Source organism: Lepus europaeus, chromosome 22 (genome assembly GCF_033115175.1).
Source record: "Lepus europaeus isolate LE1 chromosome 22, mLepTim1.pri, whole genome shotgun sequence".
Taxonomy (NCBI): Eukaryota; Metazoa; Chordata; class Mammalia; order Lagomorpha; family Leporidae; genus Lepus; species Lepus europaeus.
In genome coordinates, this window is record NC_084848.1 from 29,242,048 (window position 1) to 29,263,587 (window position 21,540).

General features: G+C 42.9%; 1 protein-coding gene across 1 annotated transcript in view; it reads right to left on the minus strand.

Moving 5' to 3' along the window:
• RGS6 (regulator of G protein signaling 6) overlaps nucleotides 1–17,589 on the minus strand; it is a 558,565-nt gene extending 540,976 nt beyond the window's left edge. Inside the window, exon 1 of the mRNA XM_062181104.1 lies at nucleotides 17,538–17,589. Within this exon, the coding sequence (XP_062037088.1) occupies nucleotides 17,538–17,555 (18 nt within the window). The 5' untranslated portion in view covers nucleotides 17,556–17,589. The remainder of the gene's footprint in view (nucleotides 1–17,537) is intronic.
• Between the last annotated feature and the right edge of the window lie 3,951 nt (nucleotides 17,590–21,540).

Here is a 21,540-nt window from a genome sequence, read left to right on the forward strand (position 1 = left end):
AGGGGCTCATCTGCCTTGAGTCCTGTTAGCATCCAGGGCCAGTCTTCCTTGGTAATTGAAATGCTGACACTATGGCTTGTGGAATGTTTGTCCACCATGAAGCATCCTAACTCCTTCGTAGAACATGTAAAATGGCCTCGAGAGGCCTCAACAGACACTAAGTGGACGAGGACACGCCTCTCAGGCTAAGGGGACTGCATGCTGCCAGGTCACACCCGTGCACCTGCTCTCTAAATTATTTGGCAACAAAGAAATGAAGAGAAGATCTTCTACTCCATTAGTGGGCCAGCTATAAGAAAAGTGTTCATTATCTTTGTGTTTAGTCTCATATTTTTTATGTTTTTAACATTCCGATGACAGCAAATGAGATGGTGGTTCCGTAAAATTTTATCATCCAGTGACATCATCATCTTGTTGCACAAGGCCACTCGATGTTCACACAAGGATGAAGTCACATAACGACACGTTTCTCACAATGTGTCACCACCATTAAGCTACTCCTGAGTGCATAATAATTGGAGAAAAACAGTCCCTTTAAGGAAGCCACAGTGTGAGACATGTTCCTCTATTCATTTTGGATGTTTGTTTGGTCACTTCTCCTTAAATGGTGTGGCTTGTTTGTTCTCCGAGCAAGGCCTCACATAGGCACCCATTGAGTTTGAATACAGGGTAAACAACTAAAACTTCTGCCTACTCCCCACTCCTTACCTATGAAAGAGATGCAACCCCAAAGCTGTGTTCTTTTCCTTTCTAAGACAGTGTAGTAGGTACAATAAGGACCCGCCAAAGACGTCCACTTCCTCATCCCCAAGTCTTTCACTGTGTCACCTCATGTGGTGCTGTGGCCCAAGTAGGATGCATGTACTCAAACCCAGATGAGAGTTTAAGTCCCCAAAGTCTCACATTAATGGCAGTCAGAGGAGGGAAACCTAACCCAGCTGTGGTGTGCAGGGGTAAGACTTCTGGAAAGTGGTTCACTGAGAATGGGGGTCACTGGGGTGGAGCCACCATGGCTAAGCCCTGGTGGCTGCATAAGGAGTGGGCAAGACCAGATTTTAGGCAGTTGTGCTCCCTGTCTCTTGCCACGCCACGCTCTGCACTGCTTTGGGACTCTGTCGACAAGAACACAGCCATGAGGCCCCTTGACCTCCACCTCCAAAACCATGAGGCAAACTCAACCGCTTTTCTGTAACAAGCTCATCTACTCTTGAGGGTCTCGTTACAGTGATGAAAAGATGGCCAATACATACGGCCCAAGGGACTTGGCAGGTGTCACTCAGTGGAGGCCTTTGGGATGCAGAGGGTATCTTGGATCATCTGGGTGTGCCTTATGCAATTACACGGGTGCTGCAAGAGGTGAGGAAGGAGGGTGGGAATCGGGAAGGAGACGTGAAGGAAGCAGACGTTGGAGAGGGCCCCAAGGTGGGTAGCACAGGAAGCCTCTAGAAGCTGAAGAAGAGAATCAACACATTTCAGCCTCCAGGGGGCACACAGCTCTGCCCAGTCATCCCGACTTCTGTGCTCCAGAACTACACAGGGACAGATGTGCTGCACTTGCCCCCACTCCGTGTGTGGCCATTTGTTAAAGCCACGGCAGTGAACCAGCAAGGACAGCGAGGACAGTGTCCGAGATGAAGAGGACTTGGAGTCCATCCCCAGCCAGGCCCTGGGTCTCCTTCCACCTCACCCTGGGGAGTGAGCGTCCTCCTTCTCACAGGGTCCCGAGCTCCCCAACACGTCAATCACATCAGGCCGAACAGGGCAGCTGGGGAGGGGCGAGGGCGCCTTTGGAGAACACGAAGAGTCCCCAAGTGCCAAGGATGAGATAGAAAGGGAATGCGGCTTATTTATAGCGCAGTCTGCCTCCCCTCTCAAGTATGTGACAAAAGAGCTGTTTTAAAGTTTTATTCTTCAAACTTGGCTGCAGAACTTGGCTGCCTCTCCAAAGTGTGCTTTTGTATTTAGCTTTAAATCTGAGTCCCAGCCCCACGGTTCAACAGTAGGCAGAGGGGATGCCGGCAGGAAAAACCCTGCGGGGAAGGAGAGGAGGTCGCAATGGGATTCTCATTTAGCGAGATGCTTAAGAAAAGCAAACATGATAAAAATGGCAAATGGCTTGGAAAAGGTCCAAGCTGAAAATGTCTCAGTACTTCAGCATCAGTGAAGCTCTTAAGACAAGCAGGTGGCTGCAAAGCTACTGTGACCCTAGGATGGGGACATGGTTGAGAGCAGAGACTGAACAAACAGTGGTTCTAGCAGTTGTAGTTCAATGACATAGAATTTTTTTTATTAACAATGGAGAGAAACCCAGTCTTGATATGCATAACCCCAAATTGACCTTCCAGGAAAAGTCAGGGTATGTCAAACATTCATGGAAAAACTAAATTCAATTTTTGTTGAAAATATTTTAAAATCCACTAATAGTTTTCTCAAAACAGAATGCTCCATGAACATTTTGAGCTTCCCTCACATATACTGGGAACTAAGACCTTTTGACATTTTGACCTAGGAATTCTAAATTTTGCTATTATTAACAAATAAGAAACCAGGTCATGAAATGATGGTACATTACCCACTTAACATAGAATTATGTAACTTTTAAAACGATGTTGCTGATGATTATGGCACAGATCAACACTCGGGATGTTGGAGGGAAGCATAAAATAGCCCATGTACTATGACAACTCACTGCATTCATGTATTACACACACTGCAGCTACAAATTAAAAGGTTTGGAAGAACCCAACCAAAATCTTAACTCTCATCATATTTGTGCAGTAGGAATATGTGAGATTTTTCTTCCTCTACTTTCTGCTTTGATTCTTTTGAAACTGAGTTATTACTTTCAGAATGGAAAATCATTTTTTAAAAGGCAAAGACAGACAATCAGAAGTGGAAAGCTTGGCATTATCACCAGGCTGCCAGGTAAATTGCAGGAAGAAAAATGCACCTATTTTCCTGTTTCAGGGGCCCTGTGTGAAGAATGAGGGCATAACTCCATCAGACACACCCTTTACACTTAGAATTACAAAACACATTGTCCCCTAAGTGCATCTGCTGTCTTGTTGTCACCACCCCTTTGCTAACCAAGCTCCAATCTCTTTTTTTTTAAGCCAAGAGACAATTCCAAGATTAATTTCATTTGCAAGGCAGAGTTAGAGAAACAGGGATAGACACACACACACACACACACACACAGAGAGAGAGAGAGAGAGAGAGAGAGAGAGAGAAAGATCACTCTTCCATCTGCTGATTCACTCCCCAAATAGCTACAATAGCTGGGGCTTGGGTAGACCAAAACGGGGAGCCAGGACAATCTTCCTGATCTCCCAAGTGGGTGGCAGGGGCCCAAGCAGGGGCTTCCTGCGAATGCACCTGGAAGGCGGCAGCGATAGTCCAAGGACTTGGGTCCCTTCCATCTACATGGAGGTCTGGATTGAATTCTGAATTACTGTCACAAGCATTTAGACAACTAGTGGATAGAAAGATCGAGATCTCCCCCCGCCTTTCAAAAAAGTGAAATTTAAAAACAAAAAGACCCTAGAGTGGGGTGAATAAATGTCATGCTGTTACCATGGTGACATTAAGCGTCAATGTCACCACCCCCTGTTACTTACCCTAGTGACCAGTGCCACCCAGCTGCCCTTGCCCACATCCTGGGTAAATCCTCTCTTGTCCTCTAAAATTAATCACAAGTCAATTCCACTTCCTCAATATACCAGAAGTTCCTCACTTTTCCTCATCCCTCCTACCATTGCCCAAGAACAGCAAGGCACTCAGGAACTGTCCTGTCTAAACATTTGAAGAGCAAACAGGGGTTAGGAAGCAGCAACATATTCTTTTGCAGCCGATGTTCTGGGGTCCTGCTTCTGGCAGTGGCTAGCCCAATGTTTCAGAACAACCCTCTGCTGAGAGCAACAGGAAAGGCTGGGCCACATCTCCGTAAGTGTGTGCAGAGCTACCAAGGCGATCAGAACTTGTGATGAGCCCGTGATCCGAACTACAAAGAAGAACGCTGACCGTAAGCCCGACAACGGGATCTGCGTTTTCCTCTCAAGGTCACTGCCAATTTCTTAAGCTAAAGGTGTGACTCAGACGCTGAGCAGAGCTCTTAGCAGTCTCCGGGAGCTTAAGGGATGAAAAATTGGAGGTCACAGTCCACCATCAAGGCAGGACCTTAATCTACACCCAGGTTCTGATGGGAAGCAGAAGGGCTCTGTACAAGGAGTTAAGGGGACTTAGAAATATGACAAGAACTGGTCCAGTCACAACTAAACTCTGCATGTGATTAGATTAAGGTGATCTACCCCTATTTTGACTGATATAAAAGAAAAAATCTTTTCAGGAGTAACACTTCTCTAGAGCCTTAAATTACTTCCCCAGTATTTGTTATACGAGTTTAAATGGTGTACAGAATACAGTAAAAAATAACTAGACATCTTAAAGATAATAGAAGCCATCTAGAGGCAGGTGTTGGGCCTAGGGATTAAGACATGGTGGGTATCACATTCCAGAGCACCTGGACTTGAATTTCATCTCTACTCTCGGTTACAACATCCTGATGGTGTACAGCCTGGGAAGCACAAGATGATGGTTTGGGGCTGGCGCTATAGCATAGTGGATAAAGCTACCACCTGTAACACAGACATCCCATATGGGCACTGGTTCATGTCCCAGCTGCTCCACTTCTAATCCATTTCCCTGATAATAGCCTGGAAAAAGAAAAATGGCCCAGGTGTTTGGGCCCCTGTCACTCACGTGGGAGACCCAGATGAAGTTCCTGGCTTCAGCCTGACCCAGCACTGGCCATTGCAGCCATCTGGGGAGTGAACAAGTTGATACAAGATCTAATTTTGACTTTCAAAATAAACACATCAACCTCTGGGGAAAAAGAGTGATGGTCAAGTAGTTGGGTCCTTGTTACCCAAATATAAAACCTAGATTAATCATCTATGTCCTAACTGCAGCCTGCCTTAGCCTTGGCCTTTGTGAGCATTTGAGGACTGAAGCAAAAAAAATGGGAGCTTTTGCTCTCTCTCTGCCTCCCAAATACACATACACACACACACACACACACTCACGTAAAATAGTCTTGGGCCCAGCACAGTGGTATAGCAGGTTAAACCACTGCCTATGACATCAGCATCCCATATGGACACCAGTTCCAGCCCTAGCTGCTCCACTTCCAACCCATCTCCCTACTGATGCACATGCAAAAGCAGTAGAAAATGCTTGGGCCCCTGCACCTACATGGGAGACCCGGATGAAGCTCCTAGCTCCTGGCTTCAGCCTGGCCCAGCCTGACACTGTGACCATTTGGGGAGTGAACTAGCAGATGGAAAATTTTTGTCTCTGTCTTGCCTTCTCTATTTTACTCTTTCAAATAAATAAATCTTAAAAAACAAGAAGCACATAAGGAGTGAAGATTTTAAGCTATCAGATGCAGACCTTAAAATAACTATGACAGTATACTTAAGGAATTAATGACTAAGTAGAAAAATTTTGCAACAAACTATAGACTATAATAAAGAATTAAATGGACTTTTAAAATTTAAAAATCACTATCCAAGGCTATCTAATGGGGTGGGTATTAACCACAGGTTATAATCCCATTGAAAATAGAATCAGTGAACTAGAGGATAAGTCAGCAGAAAATCCACTCTAAAACTTAAAACAAAGGAAATTTGTTAAATACAGAAAAGAACCTTAGAAACATGAACCCCAGAATAAAAATGTCATATCATAGAAGAGAATCCAAGAAGAAAGCAAAGCCTAGGCATGAATAATATCTGAAGTTTAATGGCTGACAATTCTCCAAGCACCAACCAAAAAGAAGTGCTATGAGCTCTATGGATAATAAAGGAATCGCACTTCACAGTCAAACTGCTAAAACCAAAGTAAAAGGAATCTTAAGAGCAGCCAAAGGGAAAAGCAGATTGTATTCAGAAGAGCAATTATAAAACTTACGGCTGACTTCCCAACAAAAACAATGAAAGCCAAGTGACAATGAGAGTTTTTTCAAAGGGTGGAAAGAAGTAACTGACAATCTTGATTTCTACATCTACAAGAGAAACACCCAAAATGTAAAGATACAGGCATTTTAGAGAAAAACCTCAAACAATTCATCTTCAGAAGACCTGCACTTAAATATTAGAAGTGGTCCTTCAGACGAAAGAGCTGAACACACAGGTCAGCAAACGGTATAGAACACGATAAAGATCATTTAACTAAATTTACAGAAACACCATACTTAACAACTAAAGTAAAAATAAAATTTAAAGATAAAAATCTTTTGAGATTTAAAACATAGTCACTCTAACCATATCCCAGAATGTCAGTAGACATCTCCCTGTCAAGGCAAATACTATGACTACCAGAACAGTAATTTGGTAAAATAACTCTAAGATCATTCCACATAGGAGTTATCTAACATGTCTCTTTTCAAAGGATGCTTGATTTATTTCCAGTCTTTGGGTATTATTTACAATGGAGTTATTGATATTCTTTTGGAGCAGGTATAGTTCTACATCATAATCTAACTTTGCATAGTCTTCCTTTTTTGAGGGCTACTTTCTAAGTTTTAAAAAAGTATTTGTGGCCGGCACTGTGGTGCAGCGGTTTAAAGTTCCAGCCTGCAGTGCTGGCATCCCATATGGGCACTGGTTCAAGTCCCAGCTGCTCCTCTTCTGATCCAGCTCTCTGCTATGGCCTGGGAAAGCAGAAAATGGCCCAAGTCCTTGGGCTCCTACACCAGTGTGGGAGACCTGGAAGAAGCTCCTGGCTCCTGGCTTTGGATCAGCTCAGCTCTGGCCACTGCCATCATCGGGGAGTGAACCAGTAGAATGGAAAACCTCTTTCTCTCACTCTACTTCTCTCTGTAACTGTCTTTCAAATAAATAAAATAATTCTTTAAAAAAAACTTATTTTTATTTGAATAGCAGAATGACAGAGAAAGATAAAGGATCTTTCATTCACTGGTTCTCCTCCAAATGCCCACAGAAAGCAGAAACCAGGCCAGGTCCAAGACAGGAGCCAGGAACACCATCCCGGCTCCCACATGGGTGTTGGGGAACTGAGTACTGGAGCCATCATCTGCTGCCACCTACAGTGCGCATTTGCAGGAAGCTGGATTGAAAGCAGAGCTGAGACTCAACCCAGGCACTCCAGTCTGAGATTCCATCGTACGAAGCCGTGGCTTCATCCAAGGTACCACAATGGCTGCCCCTGCATATTCTTCTCCTAACTTCATTACAATAAATTTTTGCAATTGACAATGCTGATCTAAAGTCTTATCCTTTCATTTTGTATTGGAAAACTAACCCATGTTTAAGAAATAATTCAGTCCTCCCATGATTTTAAAACATACTTATTTTTCCTCTTGTACATATCCGTTAGCTTTTAATTTTCCATGCTCCAAATCCTGCCAGTAGAAAATTTACTCTGTGGCTATGCAAGTGTTCCATGGAGTAAAAATACCACAAAGCAGTGTCGATTGTAAGAGTGATAAACTGTCTGCCAAAATGTAAAGACTTAAGATTCTTTGAAATGAAATGAGGGGGAAACAATTGCAGAGATGCAATGACACCTTAAACACAGCCCACTTCAAGTTAGAATGACACCCTCATGGAAACACATCCTACTAACCACCCTGTGCGACTCCCTACTGTGGACAGTGGCAGCACTGCGGTCTGGCATCAGCCTGCACTCCTGTCCCCTGTCAACCAAGACAGTCTGACAAGGAGCTTTCTGCTGCCCAGTAGAATCCTTGCAGAAAAGGGAAACAGGACAGGTTTTTCTAAGGCAATGAAAAAAATCTTCAAAAATGTAATGAAAGGAATCCCAAAGTGCAGATCGAACAGTTTAGTTACCCCTGTCACTCTCTGAAGTTAGTCCTCAGGAATGTCCATGTTAAGGAGGCCGCGAAGACTCGAAGGCAAGCTCTCAATGCTCACGACCAAAAGCTTGCCCTCAAAACTGACTTTCCAATCTCTGAAATGCAAACCCAGGCCAAAATCGCAAAGACAATTTGAAAGGAAGTGACGAAGGCTGTGGGAAGTAAAACGTGGATCTCTTTGTTTTAGATTATGAATGCTGCAGAGTATTAGAACTGAAGAGTACCTGTGAGGTCAGCCAGCCTGGCGAACCCCTCCTTTCACCGAAGACAGCTCAACTTAACCAGCAGGAACTTACATGTGACCAAACGTGAGCCAGTGGTGGTCAGAATGAACACCCAGACATCTGACTAGTTACGTACTCTTACTGCGGCAGACTTGATTTATCTACATTCAGTGAGGACAGAGGCAGACACTCCAGCTCCATGGGTATTTGCTTCAAACTTTGTCCAATGGGCTTTCCAAGAACTCCCAGATATAACCTTGTGAAAAGACCCCCTTCTCATTCCTCCTGGTTATCCTCAGATCCTAAGGCTTATGCATCACCAAACCCTATTGCTTCTACCTCCTGTCTCTCAAACACATCTTCCCATTTGTATCATGGCCCTCACTGCTCTAGAGGTCATGTGTTCTCTCGCGAATTCCTCTAACATTTCCCAGCTGTTCTGCTGCCCACAGTCCTGGCATTCCTCTTACCTCCTCCTCCCTCCATGTTGAACTCCCTTCACCTTGACCACACTTTGACCTCTTTATTCATTTCCTTGCTTCAAATCCCATTCTGTACATGGAACATGACTTCATTTCCAATCCCTTCATGGAGAATTTCCGTATGACGACAGTTACCATGGTTTCCTTTGGCTTGTGAAATGACACCTGTGTGAGTCACTCTTATTGGTAAACAGATGGCACACGTAACATTAGGACAATTGAAGGAAGGTTTATTTCCTAACAGGACCAAGTAAATACAGCCAGCAGGGTACAGAGAAACCATGAAGGAGCATTTAGAAATCCTTGCCAGCGTAAGGAGAGCTGTGTGATAGAAAGCTTCTAAGACAGTGCATGGAGATTTCCTAGACCCCAGCAAACCCTTGCATACACCTCCACTCCGAATGAAGGCTGGACCTGCTGACTTGTTTCTATCCAAAGATCTATCAGGTCCAGGTTATCAAAGACTCAGACTCCTGCCACACACTCCCCTTTTCTCTCCCTCGTCTCACTTGCTAATTCTGATGAAGCAACGTGCCACGTCGTCTGCTGTTCTGTGGAGTCACACGTGATAAGAACTAAGAGAGGCCCCCAGCCAACAGCCAGTGAAGAACTGGAGCCATCACCCCAACAGATCCGAAGGACTTGAATGCAGTCAACAATCACAGGCATGAACCTGGAAGTGCAGCTTTCTCCACTTGAGACTTCAGATGAACCCGCATCCCAGCCAACTTCTTCACAGTAGCCTTGTGATAGCCTTTGAGCCAGAGATGCTATCTAACCTGTACCTGAATTATGAACCCACAGCAACCATGACATAATAAACGCTGTGTTTAAACTGTTGACTTTGGGAATAACTTGTTAAACAGCAATAGGTAACTGGAACCTTCAGCAGGGCCAAGCGAGTTGAGGAAAAGGGTTTCAGGACCCACACCCCGAGTAGCCTTCTTGGACAGAATTAATGACCTTTAGTCCAGGTGAAATTGAACATGACCCCCTAAAATTTACACCAAAATGTGGCCCCTTAAAGTTCCCCAGAATTGCTATCTGGGATGCCACATGTGCTATCGGAATTTGGGGTGCCATACGATTTCACCATATGCTTACTAAGAAGTCCCCAATATTAGTAAGCCCAAGAGGGTTCTGGCCTAATATTTAGAGAAGAATTATAAATACTGGAACAGATAAACGAGGCAGCCCAGTACATTTAAAGCTTTATTTAGTGAGAAAGATGCTAAGAGAGTGAGAGCTTTATTAAGAGAGAGGGGTAAATCTGGGTTCATACCAAGCACCAGGAACCAGCCACGTGGATTAGCATCTAGGCCAGGAAGCCCAGAGCACATGGCCCAAAGGCCATGCGCCCTGGAGGCACAGGGCTACAGCAAGCCCCCTCCTGGCAAGAGGCCAGGGAAGAAGTGAAGGGGCAGGACACATCATGTCCTAGGCTTTTAACCCACTTCCAAAGGGGAGTGGTTAATTAATCTGATTGGCTGGTTGGCACCCAGGTGTGGCCAGATAGGGACATGAGGTCACACAGGGGCGTGGCGAAGGCATGGTCTTCCAGCTCACAAATCTGATCAATTTTAGCCTATATGCCTGCCTACTTCACAGGCACACAGCCAGGAACAGATATTGCAGGGGGAGAACGAGGGGAAGAAGTACAGGACTTTGTTCTTCTTCCCTATCTCAGTCTTCTATTGACCCAACTCAACTTAGAGCAGCTCTGTAGATGAAGTTCACATGGCTCAGATTTCCCAGCAGAGGTAGAACATGGAGGTTTGAGTGTGTCCCCTGAAGGTTCACACACCAGCAGCTTGGTCCCCAGGATGGCATTTTGGGGAGGTGGTGGAGCCTACTGGAAAGTGATTATGTCCCTGGGACCATTGCTGTTGGAAAGGATTAGGGCTGATCTCACAGACAATCAGTTCTTTTTTTTTTAATCTTTTTTTTTTTTTGACAGGCAGAGTGGACAGTGAGAGAGAGAGACAGAGAAAGGTCTTCCTTTTGCCGTTGGTTCACCCTCCAATGGCCGCCGCGGTAGGCGCACTGCGGCCGGCGCACCGCGCTGATCCGATGGCAGGAGCCAGGTGCTTCTCCTGGTCTCCCATGGGGTGCAGGGCCCAAGCACTTGGGCCATCCTCCACTGCACTCCCTGGCCACAGCAGAGAGCTGGCCTGGAAGAGGGGCAACCGGGACAGGATCGGTGCCCTGACCGGGACTAGAACCCGGTGTGCCGGCGCCACAAGGCGGAGGATTAGCCTAGTGAGCCGCGGCGCCGGCTCAATCAGTTCTCTTAAGATCAAGTTGTTGGCCAGTGCCACGGCTCACTAGGCTAATCCTCTGCCTTGTGGCGCCGGCACACCGGGTTCTAGTCCCGGTCGGGGTGCCAGATTCTGTCCCGGTTGCCCCTCTTCCAGGCCAGCTCTCTGCTGTGGCCCGGGAGTGCAGTGGAGGATGGCCCAAGTGCTTGGGTCCTGCACCCCATGGGAGACCAGGAGAAGCATCTGGCTCCTGCCTCCAGATCAGCGGGGTGTGCCGGCCGCAGCAGCCATTGGAGGGTGAACCAACGGCAAAGGAAGACCTTTCTCTCTGTCTCTCTCTCACTGTCCACTCTGCCTGTCAAAAAATAAAATAAAAAAGGTCAAGTTGTTGCAACATGAAGGAACCTCATGTACTTGGCCCCTTCTGCAGCCATCTATGTTCTTTGTGCTTCTTTTTCAAACTAAAATACAACAGTGAAAGGGTGCCTTGCCGGGATGCCAGTGTCATGGCCATTTGGATCCTCCAGCCACCCCTACCGTGAGCCAAATGAACCTCTTTACTTGTAAGTTACCCAGGCATAGGCTGTTGTTACAGCAACATAAAAATGGACTAAGATAACGTCCAAACTCCTTGACAGGATGCATAAAACTCTTGTGATTGACCCGAACCTATTTATCTAGGCTTATTTCTCAATCCTTCATCACAGAAACCTAGTTCCATGAAACACTTAGTTTTCACAACTTAGTATACAATATCACAACTCTGCCCCTCTCCAAGTGCTAGTCCTTCTGTCTCAACTTTTCCTCCCCTCTCCACCAAGATTAACTCCTCTTCATTGTTGAAGAATTAAGGCAAATGCCAAATCCTCTGGCTATCTTCCCTGCCATCATTACTAACAATCCCTTGACCTAAACTACTCCTTTACCTCCTCCCAGACTCAACTTGTCTCCAGCAGGACTGTAGATATCCAGGCACCCAACTCTCCCCTACTTACATAACGGCCCATCCTAACAATCCTAGCATTTAAAGTGTCTGCCACACAAGTGACACTCAATACGTTTTTGCCGAGTCTCAGTTTCATCATGACTTGGTCATCAAAATGTGCAGCTTCCCAGACTGCCCGTTCTGTTAGCTTCCACCACTGCTTTCTGCAAATTCCAAAACGATATAGCCCAGGTACTAAGAGAGAAAAACTGCCAGCCCAGAATATTATATCCTGCAAAGCTCTCATCTGTGAATGAAGGTGAAATAAAGACCTTTCACAGCAAACAGAAATTCAAAGAATTTGTCGCCACTCGTCCAGCCCTGCAAAAGATGCTTAAAGATGTGTCACACACAGAAACACAGAAACATGCCATCAACATGAAAGAAGGTAAAAGGAAGAAAACCTCACAGTAAAAGATCACAGAAGTTCAAAGCATATATTAGAAAATATCTTTGGGAAAATGGCAGGGCCAGAACAACATCCTATGCCTAGCTTCCTCCATAGCTTTGGCTCTTCCAGGCCACTCCCCACCCCCTTTTGCTGCATACTGCTGCCTATGTACCTAAAATACCACTGTTTACCATCTGGAAGTATGCCTAAACCAACTTTTGCCCAGGACTTCAAGGGTCCTAGATCACTGGGGAAAATGACCTTGGGGTCTCACAGAAAAACAAAACTAAACAAAAAAGGCTGGACTCAAATCCCAGTAGACCAAGTGGCAAAAATTAGAAACTGATGTGTAAAGGAAGCCATCAATGAGAAGGCGATTACTCCCTTGATTTATAACATTGTTTTTTTCTTATTGCTGCAAAGCTCCTAACTTATCCACGACACTACATAGAATTGGCTTTGTACAGTGTTGCTACTTATTGTTCCTACTTTTGGTAAAGCATACTTGTACAACCAGTACTCCAAAATATTGTACCAATGTCTTCAATGCTGTTAGTAAGCCAATGAAACAGGTCACCACTGACAAGATACTTTAATATTCACTGTTGAACCATTCACTGTTCAATCCTTACAATTAAAATTTTTGTTCTGATGCCCAACTTGGGTTTAATCTCAGTCCAATTAGGTTATCTTCAACTGCCTCAAATATTTCCAGACAAGTTCAAAAGACCTTTAAACACATGTATTGTCTCACAACACTGTTTTCATGTCAGGGAAGCGTATCAACTTCTGAAAGCTCCCAAAGTGATAGAATCAAGATTTGAAGTCATGGCAGAAAGGTATTTGCACATGATTTGGACCAATTCCCTCATTTTACAGCAGGGCAAATGAAGTCCAAGTAACACTTGTATTTAGTAGCCTAATGGTGGGTGTACAGAGTTCATTTTCTTCTTCTTTCTATACTACTCTAACAGTGACTATATTGTCTGTGTTGGAAGTATTTCATGATTGGGAAGAAAAGCGGCAGAAGGACAAAACAAAGAGTCATAAAGATGTTTCCCATCGTGAGAACCACAACTGGGGCCAGCTGCCTAGCTCCCCATTTGACATCTTTGTCATACTGCGCTGCCTCCTGACCCAACCAGGGTCAAGGGAAGCCACCTCTACTGTGGTCCTCCTTCCAGCTGAGAGCCCAGAATTCTAGAAAACCCAACACCAGTCTGGTAGATTTGCCAAGAGACATTGTTAACAGTACTCAGAGAACCAAACAAAATTGGAAAGCAATCTACTCTTACACAAAAGAATTCCTGGTTATAATAATCATTGTGAAAAATCTTTACCCCAGGTACAATAATACCAACAAGTAGAGTGAAACTTTAGCACCGTGACTATGAGAAGTTAAAACAAGACAAGTCTCCGAGAATGAGCATGGAAGCCCAAAGGTCTGTCTCATGATCTTTTCTTTCAATTAACTGAACCAGCAGCTGTGGAGTTCCAACACAGTGGTGCTAGTACTTTGTGCTTCCTAACATGGTAGCCCCATTGGATGCCAGAAAGGACACTGACAGGGCAGTGGTTCCCTTGACAGAATCATGGCTTTCCTGGGCAATTCCTAAGTAACCTGAGACAAGTTACTCATCCTACAGACTACTAGTTTTTCCCATCTACAAAATAAGGTTTCCTAGAAGATCTCTAAATTATTAAAATCCCTTAATCCTAACACTTGACTCTTCCACATCTTGAGAAATCTACAAATAATTATGAAATTGAAAACTCAATTCAAAAACACCAACTTCCCCATTACTTTGCAACACATGTTATGCTGGGATAATGCCAAAAGCATCAAAAAAGTGCTTTGCAAATTTAGTGTAGCATCAAATTTTCCCGAGATTCTCTTAAAACTCAGATTCTGAGGATCCAGTCAAAACCTATTAAATTAAAATATCTTGGGTCAGAGAGTCCTCGGAGGACTAATTTTTTAAGGTACCCCAAAACAATTTCGAGTTCAGCTTGATCCTAAATATCATCCCTGCATTGGGCAACTCAATGACCCAGGATCCTTGGGACTCTGAAATCTAAGAAGTGAATAAGCCTGATTGTCTTAATGAGTAGTCAATGTTTTCTTTTAAAAAATCTTTAATGCAACCAATACATTTTTCATTCATGCCTCCAATTCAAAATGTGAGTAGAAAGGATAAACTAATTGAGAAAGTCTGCTCAAGTCAATAAAAAATCATGCCTTAGGAAAGCATAACTTCGCACAATTATGAAAATAAAATGAATTTTCTACAAAGCATGGGCTTGAGAAACCCACCCATTCCTACTCATATGCCACAAAATTGCCATCCTAAATGGCATTTAAAAAGTCACAACAATGATAGTTAACAATGTATTGTAGATTCCAAAGTAGCTAGAAAATTTTGAATGTTTTACCATCAAGAAAAGATAAATGTTCGGGATGAAGGTTATACTAATTATTCTTATTTGATCATTACACAATGTACACATGTTCTGAAACATCACACTGCACTCCGCAAATCTGTACAATTTTGTCAACTTAAAAAACAGGTGTCATAACAATGCTGTGGACAGAATCAGAAGTGTACCCAACTGTTCCACGTCTCCAGAGTTAACCTCTAAAGGTTAGCATCTGAATCAACACAACACAGCCCAAACAAAAATTTCACAGGGAATACTTTTGACAAGACAAAGATGAAAGCTTATTTTTTAAAATATAAGTTTTAGTTGAATTTTGTCTAAGAAAAGGTTTGGCTTCATGGCTACAAACTTTCCAAGGACTTTCTTAGGAAATGCTTTGAATTGATCTTGGTTTCAAAAGTCAATCTTTACTGATGTCTTGAGTTTCATGTCCAATAGTATGTAAGTTCTTGGTTTTCTCATCATTAGCCCAAGGCCAGCCTACAGTCCCCAGAGTAGAAAAACTATGTGAACATCCCATGGTTCAATTACAGCCATGGTTTAAGACAAGTTAACTACATTCAAGATGAAAACCAAGTCTTGGGCTGACACTGTGCAGTATGTGTGACTTCATTCTAATAGATTGCTTTAAATGACATAGAATATGTTCAAACAGCAAATATAAATGTATACACCAAATACAAATTTGTCACAAGAAAGCAAGATCTATTTCCATTACTATTGGTCATTTCTCTAAAGCACTACACAGAAACTGGTATGTAAGGCTTTTGTTTCCTGTATCAAATAAAGAGGCCCTTGCTATAACTCAAAATGTCAAAACAAAATCAAGTTCTCACCAATCTGTAGGGAATTTTACCCTTTCAACCCAGAACCAAAGCTTCTACTAGAAAGGTGTTCAGATTGCATGAGCTTTAGGTTGCCCATTAACCTTTAATAACCCACAGGCTTGCAATCCTCCAACGTAAAATTGTTGGTATTGTCCTAAGAAAACAGCTCACTGTATCAATTTACTGCAGCCAACTAATAGCACCAACAGGTATACATGTTATAATTTGTTTCCTCTCCAAGTGTCACTGTCTCAAGTTTAAGATAAAAAGACAAATGTTCATCATGGATCACATGATGAGCAATGTAGTATTTAAGACATTTCAATCACTTTATCTAAATGGATCTTCACTATTATCTTCTGCCTGCCTTTAGAAAATAGATCGATTGATCTCAATGAAAAAATGAAGGCTAACATAAGTTAACTAACTTAAGCTAACATTGTTTTAACCCACGTTCCTACCAGCCTGGCACAGATCTCCCAGTCGGCAGCAGATTGAGAAAGTATGAGAAAAAATCTTCCCATTATCTGCTATGTTCACTCATCACTTAGTCCCATTCATCTATTTTACTACAGTTTCATTAGCATTTCAGAGATAGGTTACCCAAGCATTGTCTTGCAAAGGAAGAAATTGCTGAATCTTACACTTGAGGAAAGAATAATTTGGGAGCTCTGTTTTCACTGGGCAAATAAAAATCTACCACATTGATCATACAGGATTAACAGAGTCTTCTAGAATGCACAGAAACAGGCAGAGAACTCCAATATTTACCAAAAGGACTGAGCATTAGCTCATTTCTTTATCAATACATAACAGATATGTTATATTGTCACAAGCTTGCAAGCCTTGAGAGGGCAGATAGTAAGCAATTATTTCTTCAAACTCAACCTAGGCAAAACTGAACTTACCCGATGTATTTCCTTCCTTTAAAATATATTCTTCCAAATGCCCCTAATTTGAATTAATAGCAGCAATGTCTATCATCCAAGATAAAAAAAAAAAAAGCCTGGTCATCTTTGATCCTCTACTTGCCTCCTGAGTCCACTGTCACTCAGTTTCCAAGGCATTTGTAATTCTTTAACTCTTCCCTCTGTCGTTCCCATTCAATTCTGAAGGCATTTCCCAGCTAGCCTCTTGTCTTCTTCACCTTTCTCACAGGTACAGCAATACCTTCCCAAGAGCCTCCACTCCACCTTGGTAACAACCCATTTGGCACATGGGACAAGACTCAGGATCCCCAAGAGATGCCGATATTAGAACTCCTGGCCCACACATTTTTCATGATTAAATTGCCTATAGTTCAACATCATCAAGTCTAACTCCATCCAGCCTTTCTTCACAAAAATCTTAGATTAACTCCTTGGCAATTTCATACCGTGCTTAAATTAACCCATTCTTGTTGCTATCTACTGCCCCTGCTCTAGCTGAAGCCGCCTCATCACCTGCAACGCCCTTCCCTGTTTTGCACACAGAACAATGTACACATCCTTTAAAACTGAGCCCGAACACAGCTCTTCCACAAGCCCAGCCTGACTTCTGCAGCTGGGAGGACCAGCCTCCTTCTCGGATTACACAGCACAAGACTTGTTTCTGTCTTGGAAATTAGTTAACATTTAGACCCTTACAGTTATTTGTATACATCATACATCTCCTGCCAACCCCAAGCACCTACGACCTACAGCATCCACCGAGATCTTACACCGACTGTGAATTTCAAGAATTTTCTATTAACAAATCTTACATGAAGAGCTTCACAGTGAAGGAGATTAGATACATCTCCAATTGCATTGCTTGGACAGCCTTTGGGTTTAAAGAAAACCAAATGGCGTATCTGTCAAGGGCTCCACATCAAATGTTCACATATGATAAAACCTAACTTCTTTGAATTTTAGAACTAGGTAGAGGATAAAAAGAAAATATTCATTTATCGAGAAGACAGTTCAGGCAGAAAACAGTCTTGTTTCAACCATCAGTGAACCCTTTCCGGAACAAAGATCCACACACAGCAACATGCACAGGCTTGAACCAAGGTCTTACTTTGCAGTAGACTATCATGTTTGGAGAGCTCTCCTCTGGGTCAGCAATTCCCACTGCTCTTTGATCCCCAGATCCCTGAGCCATCCTGAGCGTCTTCACTCACCCTGCAAAATAAATGGATAGAACAGTTGAGTCGTGAAGGAGTGGTATCAAGAAATCCTTGAGATACCAAGAACTAAGTATCTTTCACCAGTTCCCTTGAAAACAGAACATGACATTTTCTTGTTTTTCCTCATTTAGAGGTATTAACTAAAGCTATTCCTATACATTGCTCCAATTCCAAAGCAACGTTTATTTTTATTTTCAGCACAGATCCAGGTACCCTAGGAGTGAATATAAGCCTATCTTTTTTTTTTTTTAAGGTTTATTTTAAAGTCAGAGCTAAAGCCAGGAGCTTTTTCCACATCTCCATGTACAGGAACCAAAGTATTTGGGCCATCTTCTGCTGCTTTCCCAGGCACATTAGCAGGGAACCGGATCAGAAGTCAAACAGCTGAGACTCAAACTAGTGCCCGTATGGATGCTGGCACTGCGGGTGGTAGCTGAACTTGCTGCGCCATAGCACCAGCCCCAAAATGCCTCCTGGACAAAGATGAAACCAATCATACTGATGCCGAGATGCTGATTTTTGTCTTAAAGTTCATTTTCTGATTCATTCTATGCCTTAAAATACAAACATTTTAGTAGAGAAACAGAAATAAAGACAATTAAGATCATTATACAAGTTGAGTATCCATTGTCCCAAAGGCTTGGGACCAGAAGGGTTTTAGATTTTGTATTTTTTCAAATTTGATTATTTTCATATCCAAAATTAGGGATCTTGGGCACGAGAACCCACATCTAAACACAAAACTCACTTATGCTTCATATAGATGTTATACAGCTAAGATGAGGGTAATTTTATACTTTTAATATTGTTCAGGAAACAGTATCAGAGTATACAGTTTTCCACTTGTGATATATAAACACTCGAAGTTTCAGAATTTGGAGCATTTTGGGTTTTGAAATTTTGCATTACAGATGTTTAACCCCATAATTTTAATAATGCCCAAAAAACTCTTGGCAAGTATGTGAGGGAAATCAGAACCCTCATACATTGCCATAAGAGACATAAAATGGGGCTGTCTTTGTAGCAAAAGCAAACATTGCAGTGGTTCCTCAAAAATTAAACAGAATTACTGTATGACCTAGCAATCCTACGTCTACATATATACCCAAAGAACTAAAAGCAAATATTCAAATATTTACACAGAAATGTTCTCGGCAGCACTGTTCAAGAGCCGAAAGGTAGCAACAACCCAAGTATCCATCAGTAGATGAATGGATAAACCAAATGTGTATCTCTGTAAAGAATATTCATCAGCCTTAAAAAGGACTCAAGTACTGATCCATGCTACAATGTGGATGAACCTTGGACACACAACAGCAAGTGAAAGCAGCCAAACAGAACGTCACATGTTACAGGTGCCTTTGTACAAAATATTCAGAATAGGCAAGTGCCGAGACAGGCAACAGACCGGTGGCTGCTTGCAGCTTGGGAGAGGAGGGATCAGGGCGACTACAGCGTCTCCGTCAGGGACGATGAAAATATTTTCAAACTAAATAGAGGTAATGGCTGCAGATTGCTCTGAATGTATTAAATTGTCACTGGATTATATACTTTAAGACGTTAATTTTACATTATGTGAAATTCATCTACATTAAGATCCCTGTGGTTAACATGACCTTTTCAAAAGCCTGAAAAGGGAACAGAGAGACAGCAACAAGCATATGGAACTTTTGAGAAATTCAATTCAATTCTTGGTGTGACACTGTTTACTACATGGCCTTGAGTTATATAACCTGTGGACTCCCTTCTTAATCTCCCTTCAATGTGAACATATGAGCACCTGCTGTATGCCAAGAACCATGCCGGGGCACCTTCTTCTACACTGCTCTCGGCAGCAATTCCCTGGAATGCCTCACAGGAAAGGGTCAAATGGGCTGAGTGTGCAAGTATAAAATCCTATACAAATGTTAACACTAATCTGGGGTATTTGCCCAAAATGCATGGGTTATTCGCCAAACTTTTCTAAATGCCAGACTCGATCCAAGGGGAGGGGGGCATTTTTGATTTAAAGTAAAACTCAGGAAACATTTTATTATAGAGTAAAAGTTGATACCAAAGGTCATTTCATAAGAACAAATTGGATAGTAGGTAGGAGAGAGAAATTTGTCATTTGTGCTGATAATTTAATTGCTCAAAATACCCTATTTGAATATTGTTGCCTGCTTTATCATTAATGAATTAAAATGTACTTTTAAATTAGATTGCATAAAGAGAAAGACAGCTTTATTCTGTGCCAACTGTACTGCCAACATTTCTATGGATATAGTACTATGAAGACAATTATTCTCATCAGAAGCTTTTCAAGTTAAATGGACATCACACTGTTTCATTTTTAAACAAATACTTATCTGCCTACTCTTTGCCTTCATGCAGAATATAACAGAGCATGAAAAATAAAAACTGAATCCATTTGTGCACGCTCTTTATCTATGTAATACATATTATCTATGTAATAATGTAATAGAGCTATTTTGGGTTTCCCTGCTTTAGTTTAAAATGAACACTTTCACTTTAATGAGCATATTCTCTTCTAACTAGGAAACTGTTATAACAGCAAGGTTGGAAATGACCTAGAAACAAACGTGTCAGCCCTCCCTTTGTCTTTCCCTGGACACCCCCTTCCACTAACAGCAGCAATTCTACGTGTTCAAACACACTGATCTTCCAGGTTCTGAACTCTCAGCTGCAGAGCAAGTGAGGCTAAGTCTCTGTTGGGAATTTGAGTCAGCCTTGCACTCAGGGAACAGTTGTTATGCTTGGCTCTTGTACCACCTTGCATTCCTTTTCATTTCTATGTGAGAAGCGGAGAGAAAGGTAGAGAGCAGAGTGCTATTCTATCCACTTGATCACTCCCCTCAAATACCTACAACTACCTCCAGCTGGGGCTGCATCAGGACCCAGAAACTCAATCCAGGTTTTCCCATGGGAGTGGCACAAAGCCAATCATTTGACCATGACTCCTGCTTCCCAGGGTCTGCACTGACAGGAAACGGGTCGCAGGTAGAGCTGGGTGTTGAACCCAGGCCCTCTAATATGTGCTGGAGACACCCTAGCCAGCATGGTAAACACCTGCGCCTAGCAACTCTTCTGAAACTCAGACAAGCCACTTCACTCTCCTGTATCTAGAAAGAAGCATTTCTAGAACAGTAATATAGCTACCTACTATGCCAACAAATGTTGGAACTGCAGACAAAACCTACGTTGTTAAGGACCTTATAATTACATGCACTGACTGTAAAGCTAGGGCTCAGGAAATCCAAATACTAGATTTTCATTCATTACAATATGGTGAAAGATATTTCTTTTAAATAAAGTACAGTAGAAATGAATAAGATTGTTTTAAATCTAGTGGTAGAATAAACTTCATTTTTACATATGGTGTGTATATAGGCATGGTTAATAATGCAGGGACTTCTGGCCAGCACCGCAGCTCGATAGGCTAATCCTCCACCTGAGGCACCAGCACACCGGGTTCTAGTCCCGGTTGGGGCGCCGGATTCTGTCCCGGTTGCCCCTCTTCCAGGCCAGCTCTCTGCTGTGGCCCGGGAGTGCAGTGGAGGATGGCCCAAGTGCTTGGGCCCTGCACCCGCATGGGAGACCAGGAGAAGCACCTGGCTCCTGGCTTCAGATCAGCGCGGTGCGCCACCCACAGCACACCAGCCACGGCAGCCATTGGAGGGTGAACCAACAGCAAAGGAAGACCTTTCTCTCTGTCTCTCTCTCACTGTCCACTCTGCCTGTCAAAAATAATAATAATGCAGGGACTTCTAATATTTGAAGAATGTGAACGTTTTTCCTCAAACTACAGAACTGCATTTCAACAGAGAGAGTGTGAATAATATTATCTTCCTAGGATGACTCATGGCAAACCAAAGAGGAAAACTAAAAATGTGT